The sequence below is a fragment of the Cottoperca gobio genome, chromosome 4, assembly GCF_900634415.1.
Source record: "Cottoperca gobio chromosome 4, fCotGob3.1, whole genome shotgun sequence".
Classification (NCBI taxonomy): Eukaryota; Metazoa; Chordata; class Actinopteri; order Perciformes; family Bovichtidae; genus Cottoperca; species Cottoperca gobio.
The window spans coordinates 4,179,234-4,207,068 of NC_041358.1; the positions used below are offsets into that span (position 1 = coordinate 4,179,234).

At 40.1% G+C, this 27,835-nt stretch overlaps 1 protein-coding gene across 1 annotated transcript in view; it reads left to right on the top strand.

The window, feature by feature from the left end:
• The window catches only part of tgfbr3 (transforming growth factor, beta receptor III), a 67,214-nt gene that overhangs the window by 8,845 nt on the left and 30,534 nt on the right, over nucleotides 1-27,835 (top strand). Inside the window, exons 3-4 of the mRNA XM_029429559.1 lie at nucleotides 13,156-13,343; nucleotides 26,638-26,775. Of these exons, the coding sequence (XP_029285419.1) occupies nucleotides 13,156-13,343; nucleotides 26,638-26,775 (326 nt within the window). The remainder of the gene's footprint in view (nucleotides 1-13,155; nucleotides 13,344-26,637; nucleotides 26,776-27,835) is intronic.

Sequence of the window (27,835 nt, forward strand, 5' to 3'; positions counted from 1 at the left end):
AAACAATGACTGGAAAAGGGAATTGTGCTCATATTCACAGCGCATACGTTCAACTTTTAACAGTAAAGTAAACAACTTTCTTTCTGTCCGCATTTTTGTGTACAGACAACAGTCACCGTGCTGCCAAAAGTGGTTTTAATGTTTTTTCCCCCTACAGTTGAGCAAAGGTTGTCTTTATATGCGCAATCCTTTATAGGGCCAGCAAGAGGGGGACTGCCAAAATGCATTGTGCAACCACTGTAATCTGAGAGGTGGGGTAGCCAGGGGGAGGAGAGAGGCAGGCGCAGGCGTAGGTCGGCTGGTCCAAATCGACACACTCCACACACGTACAGCGTGCCAAACCGACAAAGTCCCTTCCAGCGTGCTAAACCAGATGTTGCCCTGTGATTCATGCGAGGAGCCGGAGCAGCGCGGCACAGAGGCAGTGTGCTCCAAGGCAGAGTGGTTGGGATGTTTACATAGCAACGGGAGTCCTGTGTGTCTAATTACAGGTCTGCTCTCCCCCATGATGAGACCTTTATCTTAAAGTGCTGTCAAGGAGGAGACGGCCATGCTGGCCCTGTTTATATCTTTTATTTATTGAATAAACGTCACCCTATTATTTCCCAGTTTAATTAACAGCAGTATTTTAATTAGATTGTGAAATATTTACTTTGATTTACTCTCTCTTTTACACGCACACACACACACATACACACTGAAGGAAAAGCACCTAAATGAGCTGCAGCAGACAGGTCTTTACAGATAGACTTGTATCTTCGACCAGCTCCATCAAAACCTGTCAGCCTCCCGTTACAAGAACCCTTACGCAAATCTCTCTCTTTCTCTCTCTTTCTCTTTCTTTCTCTTTCTCTTTCTCTCTTTCGTCATAGTTCCAGTAAGCAGGCGTGTAAATAATTTCGGTCAAAGCCAGTAATGGGAGACAGCTGGGGTGATCATGCGTTTTCCATTGTGTTTCACAGCCCTATGAGAAAAATAAGCCACTGGAGTTGGAGAGAGTTAGCGTAAGAGAGTGTGACTTCATTGAAGAAAGAAAGAGTAATTGTACAAAATGGTACTCCCACTTTTCAGATAACCTTCGGAAGTAGCGAGACCACAATGTGTTGTGCTATTGTGTCGTATTGGTTTTGGTGTAGTTTTTTTATTTTTCAGCCATAACCAGCGCAAGTTTATTGGAACTTTAGTGGCCTAATCACGTTGCATAGGTGCCAACTTTTGAGTGCTTGACCTACTCTTTATCTGCTAAATAAGTCCTAATATGGGATTGTAACTAAAGGCTTCCAGGTGGTGTCTTTCATCAGACCAGCCCCTCCTGGGGCCTCACCTTCCCCACTCCTTTCCACCAGATGAGTCCTGCTGAAAGACCATGTCCCAATTTTGGAATGGCTCTGCGGAAACCAGGAGTGTCTGTCCAAAAATGACAGCAGGCCCTTTACTTTGCCCTGAATTACAGATACTTGGGTTAAAATACACACACACACACACACACACACACACACACACACACACACACACACACACACACACACACACACACACACACACACACACACACACTTGGAAATGCTCTCTTTTTCCACTTGTTTTTCAAAATGTGATTTATAATAGAGACGGTAGTCGTGGTCTTGTTTGTTGTAGGAATAAAATAACCATTAGCTGCAGTGGTACACCGTTTAAAAAGTAATGTAATATGCTGTTATGGTAGCTGGAATATGGCTATTCCTGTTATTATTTGATGCATCTGCAAAAACAAAAGTCCATTTATATAAGCGGCAATTAGGTAGTATATCTCAGTGCATTTGTAGCATTCCCTCAAGCATTGTATTTTATTTTACAGATCTTCTATTTATAGCTTATTTATTGTCTGATGACTATTTAAACAAACCTATTATTCAACACACTTTCCATTTGTTAACTGTCCAGTAAAGAAGCCTTCTTAGTGTCCTTTGTATGTTAAAACAGGAGGCAGCAGGGCATTTGACAAGTCATTCCTCTCTTTTGCCCTCCCTTTCCTGAAGATGAAGGACCCCGGAGGAATGTGGTTCCTTCCAGCTTGTGTGAAAATGCTGTCTGCGTTGCCCTTTCTCACCCCTCTGGCTCCTTCACACTGGGCTCACACACTGGCACAAAGGCCCAGCATTGTTTCACTCTTTGCTTTCTGTTGATGGCAACCTACTGTTTCTTAAAGCCCCCCATTATCACATCTGAGTGATGATGTTTTTTATAACATCACAGGATCATAAAAAGGACATCTTTTTGGGCCGCTAATTGAATGACTTATCTGTTGATCTTTCCTGGGTATGGAAGGGTGTGTGTGTGTGTGTCTGTGTATGTCAATATGAATGTTACATTTGAACAGATATGGCTCTTTTTGATACCCAGAAACAATATCTTTCTGATCTAGAACATCCCGTTGAAACATGAGATGTGCAAGTATAATTGCAAATATAAGTGCGATATGATGTTCAGTGTTGAATGTAGGTTCTAAGACATGTTTTCAAACATCTATACAATCTGTGGCTTATGGAATTTTTAGACTTAAAGACAGTAACTCAATAAGCGCCCATCAAGATTTCAACTAACCTTTTACCTCAGCCTGTCTGACATATTGACTTTCCATCACTGATGGTGGATTATATTTCACACTATACGTTAAGGATTTCTGGTAAAGCACATAATCCTACATAAATTAAATGAGGCTGATATCAAGTTGGACAACACAAGTGACCCCAGGGCACACCTCCCTGAATCCCCTACTGGGTTTGAATCTTTGTGAATGCCGATGAAGTGGCGGCTCCCGAACCCCCACCAAGCTGCTGGCTTTTGCAGGCATCTTTGATTGATGAGTGACATGCCGTTGGAGCAGCAGGGCAAATATGTACCTCCATTGCCCCGTTTAAAGATAATAACTTTGGTATTTTTCAAACCTGGATCCTATTTTCCCATGTTTTTGTGTCTAAGTGACTAATGGGGAAAACGTATTTATTTGTATTGGTCCAGTACTGTGACAGTGTGCTGCAAACGGACTGCAATCGGACTGCAATGTGATCCTTCTAGGCAACTGCACCGTAAATGTACGTCCACTAAAAGGGCTTGTTTTTGCAACTGACGGACTCAGATTGTTATTATAACTGTCTAACAACATTATAGATTCGACCCAAGAGAAATAAAATGTTTTTCTTTACCTTTCACTTGATCCGGTCTGTTTGTTATTGTGTCTTACCAACTCTCGCTCAAGGAGAAGTCTCACTCTTAAAGAGAGGTGACTTGTTGCCAGAAGACAACAGTGGAAAGTTGAGTGAGCGTCGCAGAGGAGTTCCGGGAAGAGTTTGTTGTGTTGGATTACAGAAAGCATAGTTTAGTGTTATCTAAAAGATTTTCAATATCAAGGCAATGTGAACGAGATTTCTCCTTGAGTGAGTTTTGGTTGGACACAATAACAAGCAGACTGGATAAAGCGAAAAGTAAAGAAAAACATTTTATTTCTCTGTCCATAATGTTGTCAGACACTTTTTTTTATAACAATCGGAGCCTGAGGTGGACAATCATTGACGGTGCAAATAGTTTTTAGTTGGCTTTAACCATTTGCTACTTTGTTAGAACAGCCAGTTCTTGTTTCATGACTGCTGACAACTTTTTTGTTCTTTGATATTATAGGTCCAGACAGCACATGTCAGCACCCATCAGTAAAGACATACAGTGGCAGCACAGCCAGTAGAGGCTTGAGTCATATGCACACATGCTCTGCTGTCTTACTTTACACAGTGGCTCCCGTGTTCCTCTGGGAATCAGCCTTGTCATCCATCTCTTCAAAGCCCTCTGATTTATGTTTGTATTTAGAGGTTGAGAGAAATGTACCCACTTCAATCTCCTCTGCCTGCCTGTGGCTCCATATGCCCCTCGTAATTGGCCATATATTTTTTTCAACAAATGGTGATGGTTTACCAACAGGTGCTCACTTCATCTGTCAGGGCTGATTAATAATAACCAGGCTCGCTGTCAGTAAGAGAAAAGTATTTTACCTACCTTTCATTTCACATAATACAGTATATCAACTGCTGTGTCTCTATCCAACAGAACCATTTAATATTGTTTTAGATCAGTTACAAATAAACCTACTACCATTACATGTGGAAAACAGGGGTAATGAAACAAAGCAGGCACTTAAGCAATTAATATCACAGTATACCAGTAGAAGGTTACCCCCCTCCCAACAGACAAACAATTCAATAGTTTCAGTTAGATTAACTTAACCCGAAACGGTCTCCTTTTACCGTCATGCTACCAAAATCCAGATAAACTAAGCTTTGAGTTGATAAAAATGTATATAACCATGCCCTCACAGCACTTTTTTGCTCAGGCTTTGCATCTCAGGCAACATGTACGCTGTCCAACCTTCTTGGCTGAGGTTGTTGGAGCAGTATCTGGCAAGTCTGGTACATGCATTCATGCCCCCCTCAGGATTAATTGTAATAACGTTGGTGGTCCTGTAACTTTTCAAATGTTCAACATTTTCAAAAAAAACACCTGCAAAACTAATGGCATTCCCATCAAACTCAGTAGGCAAATGTTGGTATGCTAACATGCTTAACTAAAATGTGGTAATATGGTAAACATAAGTGCTAAACATTAGAATGTTAGCACTGTCAATGTGAGCACGTTAGCATGCTGATGTTAGTATTTAGCTTAAACCACTGCTGTGCTTAAGGTTGCATTCACACCCAATCAGGCGTTTCAACAATTAGCGCTGGGTAGAGCTGCAACAATTAGTCGACTAATTGATTAGTCGCGGAAATAATTGGCAGATTAATCGATCATGAAAATAATCATTAGTAGCAACCCTTATGCAGGGTTGTACTGCGCTGTGGAAGTGTCCCATAAAAGCCAAGTGACTGCAGGGCGATTAGCGTCTTGTACACCGTGTTACGTGATAGGCTACCACAGCGTGATGTCAGGTTGTGTTTCTCCAAAAGTTTATTCTGTTTAAAAAATTTTTTTTTGCCATCCTCTATGGCCCCTGCCACAGGGTATGAGCACTACCCACATTCAAATTAGTTTTCGCCACGTGATGTGAATGCAACCTTAGCCCAGACTCTGTCTTGTTTTTGCTAACTATCATCATTTTGGAAAGTATGATAACCATTTATTTTCGTAATATATTGTTCACTACATCGATATTCATGTATGCAGCAAAGAATATTCACATTTTTCCTTTATTGTGCCCCCTCCCACACCTACACCCTGGCAAATGATAGAGATGCACTTTTTATTGGCACTTTGTTTTCCTTTGTATTCAGTGCTTTCACAGTTTTTACATCCACAGGAATGTAATATATTGTCTGAACACCTGTTAATATACTTACAAACTGAAAAAAGCTTTTCTTGCATATCCATACTCCAGATCTCCCACATAGATACAATATAATCCATTGAAACTCTTTTAGCTGTTTTTTCAGCTATATGCCAGCTGAGAAGATTATAGTAGAACAATAAAGAGTGTTTGGTTGATATTGAGTTCCAAACTGGTTTGCAGGATACGTGACTTCAGATTTCACACTTTGATGGGGGAGTTTACGACTTCCCTAATGGAGTTCGGGCTCACACCTACCCTCCTCCCTTCATCCCATTCCAGCTTTCTCCTCTTATGCCTTCAAGAGATAAATCCTTTTCATAGGCAGGCCAATGAAGTGAACCTACCCTACCCTTATGAAAGGCTTTACTCACTTCCTGTAGTAGTAGCTCAAGGTTCAGGGGTGAGTGGGCTGCGCTAGAGTCAACACTGCAGAGCTAGTGATTCTTTAGTCCAAATCCCCTAGAGGAAAACTAAAGCGGGCAGAATATTACGTTCCCTAAACTGGTTTGCATAGTTCATGGTCCATGGGAATCATGCCCTGCAGTAAAAAAGAAAGGAGACCAGAGGATTTATTTAATCCTGTAGTTCATATGGGAACTGGTATATCTTAGGTATAGGGAGGAAATATATAGAAACAAAGAGGCCCCTGTGTGCTACTTTGTTTTTATTGTAATTAAATTGGACTTATTATATCTTTGCATTATTGGGTAACTGTATTGAAATTGCATTAAGTCATCATTGTCTTCCACTCCGCCATTGTTTTTTTTGATAGGGAGCCATAACATTGTGGACATGTGTGAGGTAATCTTCACTGCTTTGACTTTCGAGAAATGTAATTATTCTGCTTGCTAAAAGGTACTGGGAACTAGACTTGTGAGGATGTGTATACACACACAGGGAGGAGGTTCTGTTTGTTTATATTCGGAAATGGCTTTGTGGGAATATCAGATTTGTCCCTAACTGTCACACAGACTGACATCACTTCCTGTACCCAAATCTTGGCTTAGTGCCGCAGTGTGGAAGGCAACAAAGTGAATTCTTTGGAACAGGCGTTTCTCACTTGTAAGATAGAAGACTGTGTTGATAAATGAACCTAACAGGGAGTCTGGTAGTCTTTCCATTTGAAATCTAAAGATTTAAATATGCATGGTCCACTTTCCAGTTTTATGTCCTGAGTTTAAACTTTTAACTTTGAAACTGATTTTTCTAGATCAAAATTTGTCAATATCTTTTTGTGTCTGATGTTGACAACACTACATGCATTCTTCAGTTTTGCTCTTTTTTGGTCATCTTCTCAGTGAAATAATTTTTGCGCTCCATCCATTTGTTGGTGGAGTAATCTCAGGTACTGCATGACTAATGTACAATAATATGATATCAGCCTACATGAGGCAAGTATTCACTTCTTAATGTTAGTGCTCATATGATATATTGAGTGAAAGTACAAACACAGAACACTTTGGAGCATTACAAATTAATTAAAGCATTATTTACTTTCCTGCTCAAATCCCCCAAAGTTCTTGTAATTCTTGTCACATCCAATTTCACTGAAGTTTTTGCAATTGTTGAAAAATAACTGGTTGAGATGGATCATTTTCAAAAACTAAGTGCAAGACAACAAGTAGAGCATGTCAGTTTACACAGGGATTGGTTTCTTCCCTTAAAAATATTATTATTTGGTTGCACTTTTAAAAACTTGTAGTCTGGTGAAATGAAAGCAGGACTTCATTTTATCACGTTCTAGTAGTCTGGAATACAACATAGCTGAACACGATATGATATGAGTGCTTAACTTATAGGTTATAGTTAAAAGGAGATTGCCAAGAGAATGTAAAAACTGTTGAGTGACATCATTTTCTGGACCTCAAACTGTTTAAATATATAAAAAATGAGTATTTGCACAGACTCTCCTCTGGATTTACTATGTTTACTTCCTGTCTTACCTGTAACACAATCACAGCCAAGCCAACATGCATTGTAGGAAATATAAAATAATAAAATACTATAATAAATATCTTTTGACAGAAAATAAATTCCTCTTGCACATGGTCTTGTAATGCCATATCCAGTGTTGCTCTTAGAATCAGTCCGTGTATCTTTAGTGCTAATCCCTCAAAAAGGCATAACTGAAAAATAAACATTTAACTGCGGGGGGTTAGAAGAAAGGAGGTAGATGAAGGTGCATGTCAGTCACAAGTCTTTCATGTTAATGTCCGTTACTTGTGTACAATGTGTTGCACTGCGGGGTCATGAACTTTGTAGGGATGAGCCACCAACTGAAACTACCTTTACCATTTAAATGTCAACAAACATTTCATGTTTATGTTACTCTTCAGTTGACAGTTCTACTTCTTTCATCTTACTCTTAACATCATAGTTCAACTGCCCTCATCTTTTACTCTTAAACTGATATTTCAGCTGCTTCCATCTTACTTTTTACATAACAGTTCAACTGCTTTAATCTCTAAACTTTCATTTGATATTTCAGCTTACTCTTGAAATTACATTTCAATTGCTTTCAGCACATATATGTCAACTGACAGTTCGACTGATTTCATCTGTTATTCTTTAACTAATAGATCATCTGATTTCTGTGATTACACTTCACTCGACACTTCCAGGTTACTTCTCCACTTTGATGTATTGTATTCAGTGTCTCCACCTTAAAATAAACCTAAGCTTCTTTTAGCCACTTCACTTCAGTAACTAGTTGGACTGCTAATTCCACTTGGACTTTTTTTTGTATTTCAAATGTCTCAGACACGCATCATTTCCTTTAGAAAATTGAGCTTTTGTTAATTTATTTATTCCTGGTCAGATACCCACACCAAGCAGCTATGTAATGCCTATTACTACATCTGATAGCCATCTATGTTCCTAAATAATCATGATAAAATGTGAAATTATTATACAGTAGGGTTTGGTTATGTATGTAGTGTATGACAGGATTTACTATTTACTTTTCCATTAATATTCTTTTTAAATAGATACTGATTTTGTTGAGCAGCTCTTACCTGTTTTAATACCAAGATGTGTTAGCTATGTTTATCATGGTAACCAGTAGTTTGAAGAGTATTAAGACAAAGTGGTTTGGGCAAACTGAAGTGGAAATTGAAAGCGGTGAAAAAAGAAATCTCCCTCTAACTTCTCGCTTAACAGCTAAAAGCACAAACTCATCTTACACTTTTAGATGTGTTTTATACACCTGGGACATGTGCCAGAGAGTTATTGGAATGCTGACTTCAATACAGACAGTCCTCACTCTTTACAACAGCAATGCAATGTTTAAGGCAACGTTTTGTCAGGTTGTGGACATGCAGAGATATGCTGAGCTGCTCTGCAGAATTTTGAATAGCGGCCGATAACGAACATCTTTTGATAGAGCTTGTTTCTGTTGAGTGATGCCCAGTCTAGTTCAGATTGTTTTAACTGTTGATTTTTTTTTTTTCCCCTTTCTGAGTTTCAGATCTACCTTGTTAAAACAGTTCTTGACCTCACAGCTAAGTTAAGAAATGAGTAGGTAGAGTAGGTAGAGCTCTCCTGGCTTTTTGTCTTGTTGTTCGGTGCAGGTCAGTATGCCTTGGTTGACTGTATTGAGATTAATGTACAGTATAATGAAGGTATGACATCATTCATCTTTATGCAACGCATATTATCTTGAAAATCACGGATCAGATTTTAGGGAAAGTATCTCACCACGTTTTAGAAAATGAATGCTAAGCCCAAAAAGCGCACTGCGATTACCCTGCACCTCTTTTGTAATCCTCATCATGATGATGATTTTCATCTTATTAGCTGAGGTTTGATATTAGAGATATTAGTTTGTATCTTACCACAATACAGTAGAACAGTAGCTCTACCACAATAATTTGAGCTACAAAAGAGTCTGGATGGACACAACAGACTTCTGGCATATTTCATTGTAGGATATAGTTGGGATTACACTATCTGCCGTTCATCTTTTATACAGTTGGTAGTCTCATCATTCAGAAGACGTTCAATACATTTTAGAGATTATTGTTACAGATGGAGTATCAGTTTTAACATCAGATTTAGCTGTATGTGTTGGGTTAAGGCGATATTAGTGGCATAGTCTGCAGTGTCTGGCTGGACTTGTTTTTCAGGCAGATTGAACAAGAGCTTCTCTCATTCCTCTGCTGTGGGCGTTTGGCCTGGCCAGCTAAAAGTCACTAGTAGCAGCTGGACAGGACATACACTGTATTCCATCGATGACCGAGGAAACATGGCTTGAGAGGAGGGGAGACAGAAGCGGGGGAGAATGGCAGACAGACAAGGTGATAGAAGACACAAGGCTGTGGCAGCTCCTGTAAAACTTCTTTCTGTCCATTGTGGATTTAGGCTGATGGTAATAGCACATGTGATGGTATTAGAACTCAGCTAGTTTCAACTTGATAGAACAACCGATGAGTGACGAAGGCCTTTGTCAGCTATGTATCATCCTAAAGGTTTATTTTAAAGGTTTATAGGTCATGGTATAGGCCGGGGGTATGTATGTGACTTCACCTTTAGCGGAAGTCACTGCAGTTACGCCCACTGAATTGTTCTACTTTTAAAGTGCAGTTAAGTTTACTTAAATTGATTCAACTAACACACATAAAACATGGCTTAACATCAACAATTTAATAAAATTACAACATTTGGCCAGTCATTTTACCACATGACAACATGCTAGCATTATTAGCATAAACATATGGTATTTTACCTTGTGTAAATTAGTCTAGCAGCTAGCGCACTTATCCTCTCCTTGTAGCTTAACTAATGATTATTAAGATGGTTTCATTCACTGCATTTCCCAACAGAAGAGCATGGTTGACTTTAAGCCGGCACCCTTTTCCAGCCTGAACAATGTTGAAACAGAGCAGCTAAAACTGCTGGAGCAAGAGCAACAAGATGGTTATGATTCCTGGCCATATGACAATATCCATGAACCACTGGTTCTTTGGTAAATTGTTAGGATTACTGTCAAGTCCAAGTGCCTTTTTAAATTAAGCACATAATCTTTTGTTTTACTGCCGTTTTTTTAGCTGTTTTTTTCCTTCTAACGGCGGCCATGTTGCAGGATGTTTTGTCCTTTTGCCACTCAGTCCGACTGAGGGAGGCATGTTCCGGTGGGAAGTGACGTCAGCGCATTCCCTCTATAGGTAGAGAGATTTATCATAGTGAAACAAATGTATCTCCTTATAGCTCATGATTGAGTCATTAACAGAGAAAGATGCGTGTGATGTGTGCACGCAATACAAGTCTAAGTCCCCACTAGTCCCTACAGGCTGCAGTGTTCATGCGTTCATGTGTTCATGTGTTCATGTGAAAGGACTTGCTCATACTAATAAACCCAGATAATTATCATACAACTCTGTAGTTTCCCTCAGCTCTATTGAGCCTTTCATTGTTTTTCAGATCATTGTTTTGGTTTTAATTGCCCGCAACTTAACAGTTTTGGTTCAATCTCAAAGCTCTCATTAGTGACAAAGTGCTTAGTGGTAGTCATGGTCAGGGAGGGCACCAACATTTTCAGGAATCATCTTCTGGAGACAATAAATATCTAAGAAAAAAGACATAAAAGCCTCGCTGGTATTTGTTGAGATTTCTTGCTCTGGAAGAGGGATAGTAGCTCTGATATTACCTCTCTGAGCCTAAGCAAAAACAACAACATGAAACTTTGAATGCCCTACTTTATATCCATATGGGACTTTTTTCACCCACATGCCTTCCTTTTATTTATTTTTCAGGATCTGATCATTGCCCAATGTGTATTGTAATCCTTTGGCAGTCTCCCAGAAAGAACTACATTTCTCTCTCTTTGTTTGTCTGGCAGTTGTTTGTTATTCTCCATGTGTGAGGGGAAAAAGTGAGTTGGAGTGCCCTCCGATGTGTTTGTGGGAGTAAGGCTTGATGACATGGTTAGTCCTTGGTCCTTTGGGAGGAAAAGGGAGGGGGGGGGGGTGTTAAGCGGGGGTTGAAATATTGATGCACCACAGGTTTTTGCCATTAAGCCTTGTCCTTTTATCACCATGGAAAGACCTTGCCATGTTTTAATATATGTATGCTCTCATTAAGAGTTTCTAAAATGAGGGATGCTGCTTTGAGGGATTCACACGCAGCAAGACAAAGGCCAGGTTGAGACATCTGTCAAGGGCTTAGGATTTGTCTCAAGAGACAAATATGGTAACAATAAAGCCTCTGTTTTTTTTCTCTCACAAAGGAGCTATGCCATATATAATCTATGGCGTTATGTTGATGTAAATTAGGCTTAATGGACAGCACGGAAAGAGAAAACAATAGCTACGTGTTCTGAGCAACAAAAGAGGTTTCCCCCGAGTGTACCCCGCTGTTGAGGCACAGTGTTTTTGGAGTCAGTTGGGGGAGAACTTAACATTGTTATCTAACGGTCTTTCACTGAGACTTTAATGATTTCCAAATGTTCCATCTGATTGCTATTGGCAGAGGTTGCGTGTTTAGCGTGATGTGTTTGAAATGTGAGCGGGCCTTGGTTGGCACAAGGCTGTGGGGTAAAACACAAGGTCTGACCCCTTGAAAAAACCTGGCCACGGACGTGCCCATAGTATACATGACTCTAATGGAAAAAAGCTGTTTGGTACCTCACTCAAACCTCAGCGCTGTGCTTTTGTGCCACCCTAACTGCCTGACTGAGTGTGGGTGTATACTTGTGTATGTGCAAGTTACATTCTGAATGTGTTTAAGTGGGTACAACATGTAAAGGAAGTTTACACTGTAGGAACATCTCAGGCTGTAGCTTGTTAACCACCTGAAAGCTTGTGGCTGAAAAAGAAGTTCCGTATCTTGCAAAATCAAATGTGGAAGTTAAGTGTAATCCTATACACATCAGTGAATCTTTGTTTAAGTCAAGTAGCCCCGACATTTACAGATCCCTGAAATGTTCATTACAGCTGACTGGGCAGTAGACGAAACACTGACAGGGACCCAACAAACCGAGCTTCGGTGTCAGTACACCCTGCTGAGTGCCGCTTTGCTTAATTCACTGTGCTCAGTTATTGTCTTTTGTAGTCATAGCTGCTGTGATGTCTGACTGAAATGAGAGCACCTACTAGTGAGTAAAAGTGAGATAATGGGCGTCCATCCCGTTTTGCTAGTAATGCAGCAATATGAAATGTCATCGGCAATAAAAGTTTCCCATTGCCAATACAACTTTATTTTCTCTTTAGCATTTTTTTTTTTTTTTTAAAGGACCAGTCTGTAGTATCTTGTGGATTTATTGGCAGACATAGAATATAATATTTATATAATGTTTTTATTAATCACCTAAAACTAAGAATGTTGTTATTCGCTTAGAATGAGCCCTTTTTATCTACGTAGGGGACAGGTCCTCTTTCATGGAGTCCGCAATTGGATTGCAAATGGTTGTAATTGCTTTAAGAGAATGATCAGACTGAGACTTTGTACAGAGGACCTACTTCGTAGAAGCTGATTTTTTTCTGTTTATGTACAATTTGTTGGTACGAGTTACTTTTCAGAATGAGGATTCACTGTACTTGTAAAAAAAGCAAAACCCCTTGTAAAATGTAAATTTACTGATTTAATATTTTAGTGAGATCACCAATACGGATTTTAAATAGTACATTTCTCAGAAAGATTAAAATTGTGTATTTTTAAGTTCTACGTGTTAAAGACACTGACTTTTTTTCTGGAGTAGATCATTATGGCCATACACTAAGAAAGAGCGCATACATTATCTACAGAAGTCAACATCATGACACAGACAGTAGCATTTCATTCATACACTATTCTTCTCTTCGTTGCAGGGCCATTGTTTCGCAGCCCATGTGAGCTGCTGCCGGTGGGGATGGGACACCCGGTGCAGGCCACGTTGAAGAGCTTCACCGCCCTGTCAGGCTGTGCAAGCAGGGGCACCACCAACCTCCCTCAGGAGGTCCACATCATCAACCTGAGAGGACATGTTCCAGAGGGACCAGACAACACCCCGGCTGAAGTGAGTCATTCTGCGTAAAAGAAGCTAAACTTCTGTTATATTGTCAACCACCATAATTAACTCTTCAATAAAAAAAAAGATTAGACTTTGAACCAAAATAGTACATAGTCAAGCATTCAACAATTCTCTAAACCAGTTTCTCAGACAGTTTGTGTATTGTTGTTTCAACATTAACAATATGCCACACAGTCTCATCTTCTGGGGAATTTATTGTTCAACCTGATAAAGAGTGCAAAATCTGCTGCACTCGATATTTCCACCGCCCTTGTTTGCTCTATTTTTAACCCGTGACTCTGATAATGGCTGCCAGTCCTTTTCCCTTCTGCTTAGAGGAAGCTTCTTGGGCGAGTGAGTAAAGGCATGGTCTAACTGGAGTGGCACAGTGCAGTTCATCCACACAAATCCACTAGAGGTTTCTTAACTACGGACTTACTGCAGGGCTAGTTAGTAAACTACTAATTTGGTGAGCTAATAGCTAACACGCTTGCAAGGCAGGAACATCCTAATTTTTGTTCCAAGGTTAATTCTATTTTCTCCATACTGCACCATTTGCAAACCACGGCAGCTGGATGGCGAGATAACAAGTTCACACGAAAATCCATCTTGTCAGGCTTCAAGTCCTGTGCGGCGCTCCTGGCAGCGACGGCCGTGGCTTAGTAGTGTGAGACGACATGGAGCGACAAATGGTGTAGATGCTGCAGTAGCCTCAGTTATATCATAACTGGAGAGCATTTCTACATTGAAAGAAGAGCAAAGAATGGCACTGAAGGATTTTCTCCATTGTAAAGATGAGTTCGCTCTTCTCCTGAAGAGTTAAGATTGATGGTGACAGATGGATGGTTCATCCAATCACCTGCCAAGTGTTTCTTCTGAAGTGCCTGACCTATTCCAAACCGTTTCCAGTGACTTCTCAGATAGTTCTGTGTAACAAACCATCTGCCGAGTTGGATTAACATTTACTCTCACCAGCCATTTTGTTTTCAGGATAGTACATCATTCATTCAATTAAATCATTAAAGAGGGGGAAAAAAACTCTTCGAGCTAGCAAGCTTGCTGACTGTTCATTTGCAAACTCCATGGCACAGTCACTTGCGGGACAATAAGTTTTCACTTTTTATTCAAGAGATGTATTTGCACCATGGACTTCTGTTGGTCAAAAACCATGCCTCTTTTGTGGAGCAGTTAATATTCAGACAGATGAGGGTTAAATAAAATGTAATGGTGCAACACAGCTTATAAGCAATCTCCATTTTGGACTCTCCGGTTCTCCGCTCCCTCAAAGTCAAACACTGTTAAGACGGCTTGCTAATCGTCAATGGTCAACAAGTTGAATTTAGCGTAGATAATATGCAGCAGATTTACTTCACCTTGCAGGCTATTTAATTGATTTTGGTGAAAACGTTTGCCGTTTTAAATGCTGGTGGGACCGAGCTTTAACACATCATAAATATCTGTTGGATTTTATTTCCAGATGTCATTGTTATTATAGGATCCACTAGGTACAGTAAATGAACCTGTTTCAAACCTCACAATTTGTTATTTTTTATTTTCTCTTGCACCAAAACACCAAGGCAAATTCCTTGTACAGTATGTGAAAACCTACTTGGCAATAAACCTAATTCTGATTCTGATGTTCAGATTGGCTTACCTTACCTAACCCTTGACTTTTTAGATGGGGTAAAGCAAGACAGTGATTAGTCAGTCATTTAAATGTCTGTACAGAGGTATTTTCCAACCACTGTATTTGTTTTGAGCAGATTTCTGTCGTGCACTCATTCAAACTGTCAGCACATCTGCTGATAGTGTTCTTAAAGTTGATGTTGGTTTAGAAACCCCTCCCTGTCTTCAGGTGTTATACAGCATGTCTGATGGCAGGACTCCTCAAAGTTAGCCATAGTTTGAAGATGAATCATGGGCCCACGGCTTTCGAAAACGCTGTTTCTGGATTTTTAACTGTCCCACGTTCCCATCCCCCTCAGTCACAGCAGTGTAAAAAGCGGCATGTACAGACTTGCCATTGCAATTTTGCTGCTGATGTAGGCTTTGAGTTGCCAAGGCCAAATACATAGAAACACAGTGTGTTAGTATGCTGCATCAGCAGGTAAATACAGAAACTACTCTCTGGTTTCAGTGGCTGTGTTTGTTCTGAAGCTTTACTACATGAGCTTAAATGATAGGTTTCTGTGATCATAACAATGAGAAGGATTTGTCTTTTGTTGTGATCTGTCATGTTTACTCCACACAATGTAATGTCAAAGAGTTGAAGCAGCTACAGGGCTTCTTTTACCTTTGAGATTTGACAGATGTTTTTGATTGCAATCTTTGAAATGATGTATGGCTGAGCAGGAGGTTGTTTCAGCATCGACAACGCAATGAGCAACAGACGCATTGCAAAGGATGGCCAAACATGGTACAATTTTTAAACCATTTGCCCTGCTTAATAATCAGGTAAACTAGCATTGTTACAAAAAGCAGTTCAATCCAGTTGAAAGATTACCCAATCATTATTTATATAATTATAGTGTGTTCTCCGGTTTTCCATGCATGCCCTGTCACGTTGAATAAGTCACAGTCATTGAGATTGGACTGATTTGTTTCCCATACAAGGGAAAAAAGAACTTAACAAACTTACAACAAACATACACTTATGCATCTAACTGCAAAAGGAAGAAGACAAAATATACAGCTAAATTATATTGAGACATATTGTAATTTGAACGAGGATGATTTAGAACAAGAAAAACAGATTTCTTTTCTTTTCATTTCGAGCCGTGCAATTAATATTGCAGAAAGCAAAATATGTCAGTGTTATTCAGCCCTTGTAGGTATGGCAACCCAACATGTTTATCTGCCCCTCTTAAGTGCATTATCCTACTTGCAGACTCCTGCCAAGTGAGAAGGTTTTGTTTTTTATTTTATCTAGCTACCTATATACCTGACAGATTAGATCGCATGGCATAGATCAGGGGTATTCAACTAAATTTCTAAGAGGTCCAGTTAGAGAAGATTTCCGCAAGCAAAGGTCTGGAACATCATAATGTCTAACTTGCGTTATGAATTAGTGTGATATATATATATATTGAAGTAGCCTAGTAGCTGTATCAGAACAAATCTAATAAAGAAAGTACAACTCAACATTGAACTATACAGATATATATAATACTGTAGATGCGTATAAAGTTCTTCTCGGGCTGCATTTCAAAATAAAATTGAGAAAATAAATAAAATGGCTTTTGAAAGATTGTGCATCTTAAAATAAAGTGCTTAATCTTAGAAACATAAAATAAAGTGTAACAGCAGCTTGAGTTTCCCTTTTTCTTTAACTGTTTCACATCATGAACATGAATGAGTCCATTCTGGGTTGAAAGCTCTGTTGACTTTTCTCTTCTTGGAGAGCGCCATGAGTAGTTATTGTTCTCTCCCTGTCTGCCGCTCTCCCTCGTCTCTTCGTCTGTGTTTCTCTCTCTTTCTCCGTCTTCTCTTCCTGTATCGCTAACTCCTCTTTCCGTCTGTCACTAACCTCTCGCCTCTCATCTGTCTGTATTCAGAGTCGCAATGTTTGCCGGTTGGAAGGCACAGATTTGATTGGCTGAGTAGCATCACGTGGGATGGCTTAATTCAAATGCAATTGGTCTGTGAGTTTCCTGAACCGCTAAACCAGTGCCTTAAAGACGAAAAAAGCTGCGCCGGTTAAAATAGAAGCTCCCCGTCAAAATTGAAAATCCCTCAATCATTTATTGATTATAGGTCCGGGTCCGGACTCGGACCGCGGTCCGCCAGTTAGTGACCCCTGGCATAGTCCATACATGCATTTGACATAAATTACAAGGAATCTTTCCAAGTTTTTAAACTTGTGCCGACAAGGACACTTCAGAAAGTCAAACAGCTCTTTACCATATTTATGCTGCTGTTGAAGCTGTCAACCCTTGAGACTGGCTGTCTAAATCTTATTTTCATTTGCTTAGACCTTTCGACTGGTAGTGAGGGACTTAATAATGTTTCAAGAATACGTTCGGCTCACAAGGTCTGGTAGTAAAAGGGATTTTTGTATGCTTGTGTTTTTATATTCTTATATTCTTATTTATTAGGATTTAAAAAGGTATAAGTGAAATTAAAACAAATTCGGACATTGGCCACCTGAAGCCTTTTGGCTCTGGGCTTGCATCTAAAAACATTTCCACACATTAACAGATGTATAGAATAATTAGCTCTTTAAATGACCACTCGAAGCATCACTGTAATAGATAGTCCAGTAAAACCTTTAGTTTGAAGGTCTGTGAAATCCATCTCTCCACGTCAATTTATCCAGCTGTTGGTAACCCATCACCTCAATGGTCAAGTGAGGACTTTTGTGGAGGAGGCAGAAATCCAGCTGTCTGTTCCCCTGCCTACAGCCTTGGCCGCAGAAGGTCTCTCCAGCTCTGGTAGACATCAGGTGGTCCTGCAGAATCTCTTTCTGCTTGTCATAAGATAAGATCGTTCCCCACTCCCACTCTGGTCCTTGATTGAATTTCCACCTGGGTCGTGTGCACAGATTGGACTGTTCGGACACAAGAGGCCTCGCTCCAAGTGCTTAGCCTTCAACAAGACTGTTGGAGGGCACGAAGTGCGTCACGCTGTGGTCGCATCGACACAATCTGCCCCTCAACTGTGATCTTTGGTGACAGGAGGAGGTGATAAACCAGTTAAAATAAGGAATTACAAATTGAAACAAAGGGGATCTTAAAATGTTTAACATCCAGCAAGTAAAGTTTGATGTAAGGAGGTTTATATCGTCCAGTAGAAGCTTTCTTGAACTTCGTTCCTAAAAACAAACCATGAAACTCTACATCCACTTCTCCTAAAGTCATATTCGACAGAAAATAAGTGTTTATCAAACAGTAATACCTTTAGGCTTGTAAGGTGGCTCTATAAAGTTTGAAGCTTGCCCTTTTGCGTAGGAAAATAGAGACTTTGGATTGAGAAGAGTTACAGTGGATTCCAACAGTGCCCCAGTTTTTAATGCTGAAACAAAACTACTCTTGCAACATAATCAATTTAGTCAATCACTCATATTTTAGCTACATTTTTGCGAGTATGTATAAAGTTGGATTTGTTGCCACTTTGTATTTTGACGTTTTAGAGTTCAGATGTTTTTGGGAAAGTGGGCCCAAGACCATAACAAATAACTTCTTCGGTCAATATGATTAATTCAAAATTGAGTCATTCAAAGTGCCCCTTCTTTAAATTTGAGGGTTTTTAGTTGTAGTCAGATTTTGAAGAGTCTAAATTGATTTCACTCTCCGTAACGGGTCTTTGTCCATGTTTGCTTTCGCATGCGTATCCTTTGCTTATTTTCAAAGTCAGCAGAGGGGTGCTGGTCATTCTGTGATCGTGTCGTTTTTGCTGATGGGGGAGGAAGTGGTGTCTAGGCCACAGAACAGACTGTATTTGGATGTTTTTGAGCGATGGCCTGCAGTACAAAAGGTGCCTGTGGCTGAGCTTTGGCTGTGCTGGACTCATGGCTGTTTGGGTTGAGGGGCTGCTGGAGAACACAACGTGCCCCAGTAACTCCTTATTAAGGATCTGTAAAACCAAGCCTTGACCAGGACAGGGAATACATCTGCTATTTTGCATGGTGTGTAGGTACTAATGCTGACATAGGGGATCACATGGACATTAGACTGTTTACACACACACACACACACACACACACACACACACACACACACACACACACACACACACACAGAGGCTCACACATTTCCTGCAGCTACAATGTGTGATCACTGCTTCACAACTCTTTCACATCTATGTGTGAAGGTCGTGGTTTGCAGTTTGTCCATATTTTCAGTGAAGACGTGAGAGCAATGGATTGTTTCCTGCTTGCTCCAGTGAACCCATTCAGTACGGGTATTAACTAAGGGCTAAGAACTGTTATCCACTGAAAAAAACGCACAGCTGGACCTGACTCAGAATACACACTTTGGCTCCAGGCCAATCCACACACCAAAGCTGAGTTATTAAGCGCAACAGAACACCTCAGTAGTGACTGTGCATAGTGCTTCGTCTGGGATATGCTCAGGGCTTGAAGTCAGCGTAGAATAACACAACAGAAGGAGAAAATATGCTAATCATTCATTCAAGTACCCTTAAGCTCGAAATACCCACAATAATATTTTGATAGTATTCTAGTGATGTACAAGCCATGTGCTCAAATCTGCTGACATGAAAGTATCGCAGTAGAGTCGAGCTAAATGAATAAGTCATATTTTCTTTTGTTGTTCTTGATGCATCACTAATAAAAGTGTGATCTTTAGAACCACTTACATTTAGCACATGCGCTGCCGATTTTAAAATAATGAATAACAGCTGTTAGGCTCTTGTATCAACACAACATAATGAGTTTAGAAACTGGTTCACTCTACTTTTGCAAAAGTTCCCCCATTGAAATCAAATGACTTAAGTCAAGTACAGCTTCCCAACAGCTGGGCTCCAATACAGTTTTTTAATTGCCCGGTTACTGTAGCACATAGTGTCCAACAGTGAGCGAGTGATCAGGTCCTTATTGTTGTGGTACTGACCCAAAGCAGTAGGAAAACAAATAATGTTTACGTTTCATGCAACACACAAACACATCATCATTTGTAACGGTTCTGTCTCACTTTATTTCTGCCTCTACAGTATATTCACTATTATTTAATTCACCTTATTCCTTCGTCAGGTTTAAAACTTACATTTGTGCAATGCTTTGGTTTATGACCAAATACTTGAGAAAGGTATGCCATTCCCATCCGCCTCAGCTGTAGCAAATGCTAGCATGCTCAGTGGTGCATTGGTCCAGTAATATGAAGTAATTTAGTTGACACCCAGCCCAGACAATGCCCACCATGGCTTTATTTGGCCAGTTCAAACTAACATTATTTTCTTTTTTATTATGCTCTGGACTTTCACTCAACTTGTTTCAGACAGTGGGGTGTTTGTTTCATAGATTCCTAACTGTCATTTTCCATAAAATGACCAGTACTGACAGTGGCTCGCCTAGATGATATTTTTCTTTCTTTCTTAAGTGTTATTCACATTTGTCTGACAAAAAAGAGTGATGATTTCCTTTGCTCCAGTGATCCTGATCAAAGTAACAGACGCCCTGTTTCTCTCTGATACCCATGTGGGCCTCTAAATAAAAGACAGTCCAGGCTGAGAGCCAGTATCCTGGAATAGGACTAGTAAGTCATAGTAAAGCATGTAGTGCCAGGTTGGTGCTTTTTTTTGTCCGCGGGTTGTGATTTCCTCAAATACTGGTAGAATCATTTGCACATTTTCACAAAATTCAATTAGATAAAAAAGATCTAATCTTCTAGAGCAAAATAACAAATGAGAGTTACAGTCAGAGGGAGCTGTGCTGCAGACTAGACTTGCTGCTCAAATTTCATCCAAGCTTTAAACCCCTTGGGATTTTGAGGCAAAATATATTTTTGTCGGTTGACTATTGACCTGAAGGTGTTGGTGTTTTGCCACTTAAGCTCTACCAAAACAATGTCCTCATCCTGAAGTGTTCTTTTCGGCTCCCCCAGCGTTGGTTCAACAGTGTAGGTATCGAGTTTAAACATTTTTCCATATGTTCCTTCTGTCACATGCTGAAGTGGCCTTTTGCACCCTGTGAACAAACCACCACCACGTGTGCGTTGATGCAGAGCGTGGCACTATGGCAGACACCTAGTACCCCCGTTGTGCAAAGTGTAGAGAAAAACTAAGCAACTCAAAACAAGAGGCCTGTCTGGGGATGCAGTCGGGTGATAGGATAGAAAATAAACATAAGGGGTTGGTGATATCTCAAATCAGTTTACCAAAGGCAAACATCAAACACAGTCACTGGCTCTGAATCAGGGTGAGGCAGAGCAGATGATTGTTCTATCAGCTGGAATTCACATATATCTTTGACTGTATGAGTGAGAGCACAGTGTCAGATAAGAGCTCGCACACAAGACAAACTGCACACACAAAGCGCCAGCAATGTTTTTATTTGAACTTGCTTTTGTATGGCCTCAAACTGTTTTTAAATGTCACACAGGTTTTGCTCACCAGGATAATTTTTTCTCCTGGTAATCCTTATTGTTAGTTTGAACATCCAGAGTCACAGAGTAATGTAGGAAACGCTCAAATCGCAAATGGGACTTAGCAAGTGCTAAAAACATTATCAGATGGAACCAAAAATTCATACCCTGAAGAACGCTATTGTAGGGGGCACTGGCACCGCAAACAAACACATACAACTTTTTTTGTTTTGCAAAAATTGATTTTCCGTCTGACTTTAATCTAATCCGAGTGTTATCTTGGTCTGTCCTCCTGAACTCGCCCCCGCCTTGAGGCCGTGTTATCTTCAGCATGTCCTGCCATTCTGCCATATCACTCACAGATTGCTATCCAGAGGTCCCGTCTCACTTTGACGCTGTTTTTTTCTTGCAGTTTGGCGTTGAGTTGAGTACTGACTGATTACCATCGCAGTTCAGGGGAAAAGGCTCCAGGTAGCATCGATATCGCGCTCAAATATGTGTGTGGCACTGATAAGAGCGGTCAACAGGTTGTGGTCCGGCTCCCCCTTCCCTCAGTACACCCTCAGTGATCCAGAAAGAACCAAGATCTAGACAGACAAGACATATGCACGCACATACACACGCATCAGATAACACCGTATGATTGGTCCCAGGCTGAGCTCTTAGCCAACCCTCTTTGTTTTCAAGTTTCGCAATGTTCCAGTTTAGCATGCAGAAATGTATCTATCCAGTTAAGTGTTTTTTGTTTTGTTATAATATATATATATATTTTTTTTACCCCATACTTTATACTATTTAAAATATGTAAGCCAGTCTTTGTTATTGAGACATTGTTTCATGTCATGGAGTACATTGTGCTTTCTTTGATTATTTCTTCCTGGGAGGGAGAGTGTGTTCCTAGATTAGTCCTACTTTTGGCTAATTAAAGGATGTTTGGGGTTTTCTCTAAATCAACAGGGATCATCAGCTCTGTCAATAAAGGAAACTGCAAGCACACTGAGCCGCACTGATACTGAGCTCTCACTGCAGGGTGTCTGCTGGTTACACTGTCGGCCGCAGTATTTGTCTATGAAAGTATCTCATTACAATGCAGTGTTTATGAAGCACACTTGAAACTTAGTGTGATTTAGTTGGCATGAAAGGTCATGAAATTGCAACCACATGCTCAAGACAGGACAAACAAATCAAACATTACAATTACGGTGTCACAAGCATCAGAACGTTCTAAATCTTACCATGTGGCTTTGTTAAGTACAATATGTTTGATTCATCATTTGGGTTTGCGTTCCACTTGGCGCTGCGTTTGTTGTTGAAGCTGATTTAGAGCATAAAGGTTGAAGTTGTATTGTTTCTTTTTTAACATTTCCATTGTTTACACACGCTACCACCACTAATGGTATGCTCTGTGACGGGCTTTGCATATCCTACTACAGCTGTCGTCCCTTGTGTGGAGTATGATTTCAGTAACATGATAGGTCTAGACAAACCTCCATCCGTGGCTGCTGGCAAATGCCCCCCATAACTGTAATGGACACTGGACCCCCAAATCCCTGTGCCAGCCTCCTGATAATCAATCAGGCGTGGCCTCTTGTTCCCGACAGACCCTCACCGCAGGGTCCCATGAAGGTAGCTGCAAGAGGGACAACTCAGCGCCACCTGATCCTCGCGAACACCATTAGAAGCACTCTGATGCCTGGTGTTCCTGCACATCTTCTCTCCACACCCTGGCTGTGTGACAGTCTCTGTTGCTATGCGCACCAGTCTTACCAAACATGACCACAACTCCGTGGGTAGAGATACACACCAGCTGCTGTTGAGTCCTGATCATCGCTTACATTGTGCAACCCAGCTCTGGTCAGATCTAGCTTATCACGGTTTACTTGCTAAACCTTAAATAACAGCAGATAATTACCACAGTTTTCTCTTTTTCACCTCTTGGCACTTCTCTCCTCGGAGCTCTGTTTATGCCTGTGTTTTCAGGTGACTCATGTCTTCTGGAAATGTTTCTGTCTGGGTTTAAAATTCCTCTTCTTTTATAACTCTCTCCCTCACTCTCATTGTTCTTCTGCCTCTCTCTTCCATCTCTCAAAGCCAAGCCAGGTATGATTACATCTAGGTTGTTGTTATTCTCAGAGGATCGATGCACACACTTTTTCCAGAGGCTGGACTTGACTAAGGGGGAAGCAAATATGCAAAAAAAAAAAAAATATAGAGAGCAGTGAGTCTCTGATCTGTTTGTTTGGATCACTATCCAGTTTGCCTCATGGATAACTGTTCAGTAATTTGTTCCATTTTCTTCTCTCGAAGGGACTTTTTAATGACTTGTGCAGCACTTTCATGGACCACATCACTAAACAGTCACTTGTGTTGCTCTCCTCCAGGGTTTACATCTGTGAAGGACTGATAATTAGGCTTTGATGCTTCATGTTCACTCTGTCTTTGCTGTCGGTGTCTCTTGTTAAATGGCTTCATGCAGCATCACAGTGACAAGTCTTTGAACGCAGAGCATCTGCCAGAAGATAAAAATCACAATTTACTGGATAGAATATATCTTTTTTTAAGGGAGACAGGAGTCTAGCAGGCAGTTGGCTTGGAGAAGCAGTGTGCACATGTGTGAGAGAGATACAGAGCAATGCTTTGCCTACCGACAAGATAATTGCAATTTTTCTGACCAATATGGAAATTTGAATGGTGATTAAAATCTGCGGGCCGGTATTAATGGTCTGCATAACACTGAACAAGATACTGTGGGCTTGTTACAGTTCACAGTTCATTCTTGGCCGTTGAGACAGCAGTTGACAAAACGATCTCACATGACAGTTGATTTAGTAGCTCTTCTGGACCTTTCGATCATATCACATGCTCTTCATCAGCAGATGGAGTTTGCTCAGTTATCCTGAAATTGTAGATTTGGATTTTTTTTGTTTTGTTTAGGAAAGTACGCTTATTTGCTTTCTTTCCGAGAGCTAGATATATTCTAGAGCTGGAGCCAGCAACCAATTGTCTTAGCTTAGCAAGACTGCTAACCTGGCTCTGTCCAAAGTTCACAAAATCCTCTACCATCTCTTAAGCACTAACTAAAATGTTATATCTCATCATATCTCTAGACTATTTGTGGTTTTTCGGGTAATTACATACTCTAACTATTTCTTGGCCCAGACAGAGACTCAGGGGTTTCTGCATGTTGTTTGGTAACCCTACTATGACAACAAGATGGGTAGATTAAAGATTAGGTTTGTTTTAAAGCATAATCACAAATTTATCTTCCTAAAAGAAAAAGTATATCTGATGACCCCGTAGGACACTATTTACAGCTCTGCACTGTAGCTGCACAGACAGCACCTAATCCTGAAAGCATTAGATTTTAAGGTTAGAAACTTTAAAGAAAATGATATGATGTACTTAAGTTTAACTGGAAGACTCAGAAAACTGTTCTCTATCTACCAGCTGTCAGTCATTTACACGAATGAGCTGGCTCGTGAGGAAATCACTTCACATTCAACGACTTTAAGAGCCAGCTTGCTGATCACCTGGATTGTTTATCTCGGGAAAGAATCACCAATCTGTTGGATTTTTTGAACAGTAAAATTACTATTGACATCATAATGATACAGAGTTTCCTCCACTATATTTGGTGTAAATAGTACAGGCAGGCATGCAAAGAACATTAATATGACAAGACAACAGTATAAAAAAGTCACCAGGTCATAATGCTGTACCAACGGCAGAAGTCAGGAACTTCATTGGTCAACTTCAGGAATGAACAGTAGCCAGAAAAATCAACCAAACAATTATTTCACCTGTCACCGCTTGTTAGGATATTGTTATTCATTTGTGATGGAGCCTATTTAAAAATGACACCGATTCAAATTTCTGTTTCGGAACCCATAACACATTATTATTATTTAAATGCTTTACCTTCGTACAAAAGAGTCTAAAAGAGTTCAGTATTGTTTGTTGGTTATTAATTGTTGTTTTGTAGTGACTGAAATAAAGAGTGTACGAGTATTGCAGAATGCATTGTAGCAGAACAAATGTTAGTGGTTTCCATTAACGATGTAGATCTTGATAATATATGACTGCACGACCACATCCAAACAAATTATCGGCATGAATGTTCTCACAGTTCATGCAGTTTTTCATTGTTCAAATACTCCTAATAGTAAACTGTCAAAATGTATTTACAATCACCATCATCTTAACTACAGATCCTTTGTTCCATTATTAGCTTCAATGGGAGCCCAAAGGCTGTATTTATTAAGAAAATTGAAGGGCCAATATTTTTGCGAGCTGTGACTGATTAAGTTCCTGTTGGGGTCGTTCATCATATAACATGGGTTGAATTAGTGATTTACAGACTTTTACTGCTGACATGCAGGATGGGGTTAATATGATTAGTCTGGGAATAAAGAGGGGAGGAAGTTTGAAGAAGAGTGTCAGACAAATCACTATAACCCTCTCTAGAGTATCACTTCTCATCAAAGCTAGAGAGAACAATTGGGAATGTTTAACTACTCTGGCGTAATGGCAATGTTACCAATTAAGTAATACTATTTAAAGTTTATCTTTAAAGAGGACGGTAGAAAGCCAGATCCTTGCCTGAGATGAGTTTGAGTTCAGTGCATGAACAGGCCATAAACCACCTGACTAGATGTTGGTCCACATGGAACAGTCCAACACTGGAAACAAGAAAAAAACAACAGTTTAGGTCCCAAAACATCAAGTTTGTTTTCCCAATCTCACTACCAGACTGTGAAAATCTATTTGAATGGCAGTCTGAGAACCAAAGGCATAGTTGCATGCTGTAGAGATGGTAACAGAGACCCGCCACTTACTATTTTTTTCCCTCAGTTAACAAAGACTCCACTGTGTGAAAGTTCAGATCCCGCTGAGGTTGCATATCAGAGCTAAGCAAGTGCCTTTTAGGGAGAACGCAGCATGTCGTCTTTGTGAGTTTATCAGCAAAGTGAGTGCATAAACAACTACAAAGCCAGATAAAAAGGAACAATCTACAACATTATAGCACTGCGATTACAGCAGGATAGTAACTGTATGGATATGTATGTATGTATGTAGTTACATTTCAGTGAACACGAGAAAATCAAAGTTTTGACATTTTCATAGCGTAGCTGTGTGAAATGGGATCATATAATGTTCTGGGAATTTTCTCTGTTTATGCACTTATCTCTTCCACAGTATATGATACTTGTTTACTAGTGTGTCCTTTATGTGACTTCAATCCCTTTATTGTGCCTGTCTAGGTTGAGCTGCATCTGAAGCCGATCCAGTCTTTGCTGCGCCACCAGAAGCCACTGGTCTTAGTGCTCAACTCCCCCCAACCGCTGATCTGGAAGATCAAGACAGAGAATCTGGCCCTGGGCATTAAACGTACCTTTCATGTGAGTCCAGCATCACTAAAAGCTTTTAAATCCTACTTCCTAAAAATGGTGTGTTCATTTCCTCACAGGCTAAACCGTACTCCCATTTCAGTAGCTTTCTTCTCCGAGGACAATATTTAAAGTGATGTAAATTTGTAGAAGGAGGCCTTTCCACACTACACAAGGGGTTTTCCATGATAACGCTGTATGCATGCATAGTGATTGGGGCGAGGCATTAATCTGAAATTAATGTTTCATCAGCGCATACTTATTTAGCTACAGCTGTGCACTCTTCTCAGACGTGTGCAGATGAATTCTTAGCATTTTCTTTTTTATGGTTGTAGGATAAATTGTGGCACTAATGTTAGATTAGTACAAGTTTGATTTAATATGAATATTCTTTGATTTTTATCAAATTATTTAGTATGTAATTGTGAGAGTTTCTTTAAACTATTATTATATATTATTATATGTCAAACCTGTATCACTTCCTCACATCGTGGTGTAAAATGTATTTATCTAAAATGACGTGATGTGCTTTGTCAGCTTTTTCACACTATAACCACAGGGCCGTATCCCACCTCCCTCCCTCCCTCCCTCCCTCCTGTTAACAATCCTGTTGATAGCTTGGCAGCTGTCCAAATCAGACAGGGCGTATCCCTATACCACGAAAACCCTAACAACGGGGAATGTGTGGTAGCAAACACTAAACCACTAACGCTCTGCTGAGTAAGGAGCAGATCGCTCAACCTGTGAAATTTGCTGAAATCCTGAATTACATTGCTAATTTGTTTGTTAATAATAAGGTGGATCCAGATGTGCAACATCAGCAAGACACTCAGTCAAAAAAGAAGTCGACATTACAGACTTAAAGGGAGACTTGGCACATTTCCACTGCATGGTACGACACGGCTCTACTCAACTCAACTCATTTTTTTATTTTATTTTTTCATTAGCAAAAGAATGCAGATGTAGATGGTACCTGGTACTTTTCTGGTACCACAGCGATCAAGGTTCCAAGCGAGCTGAGCCGATACTAAGAGTTAAACAAGAGTTAAACAATGCCGACCACTGATTGGTC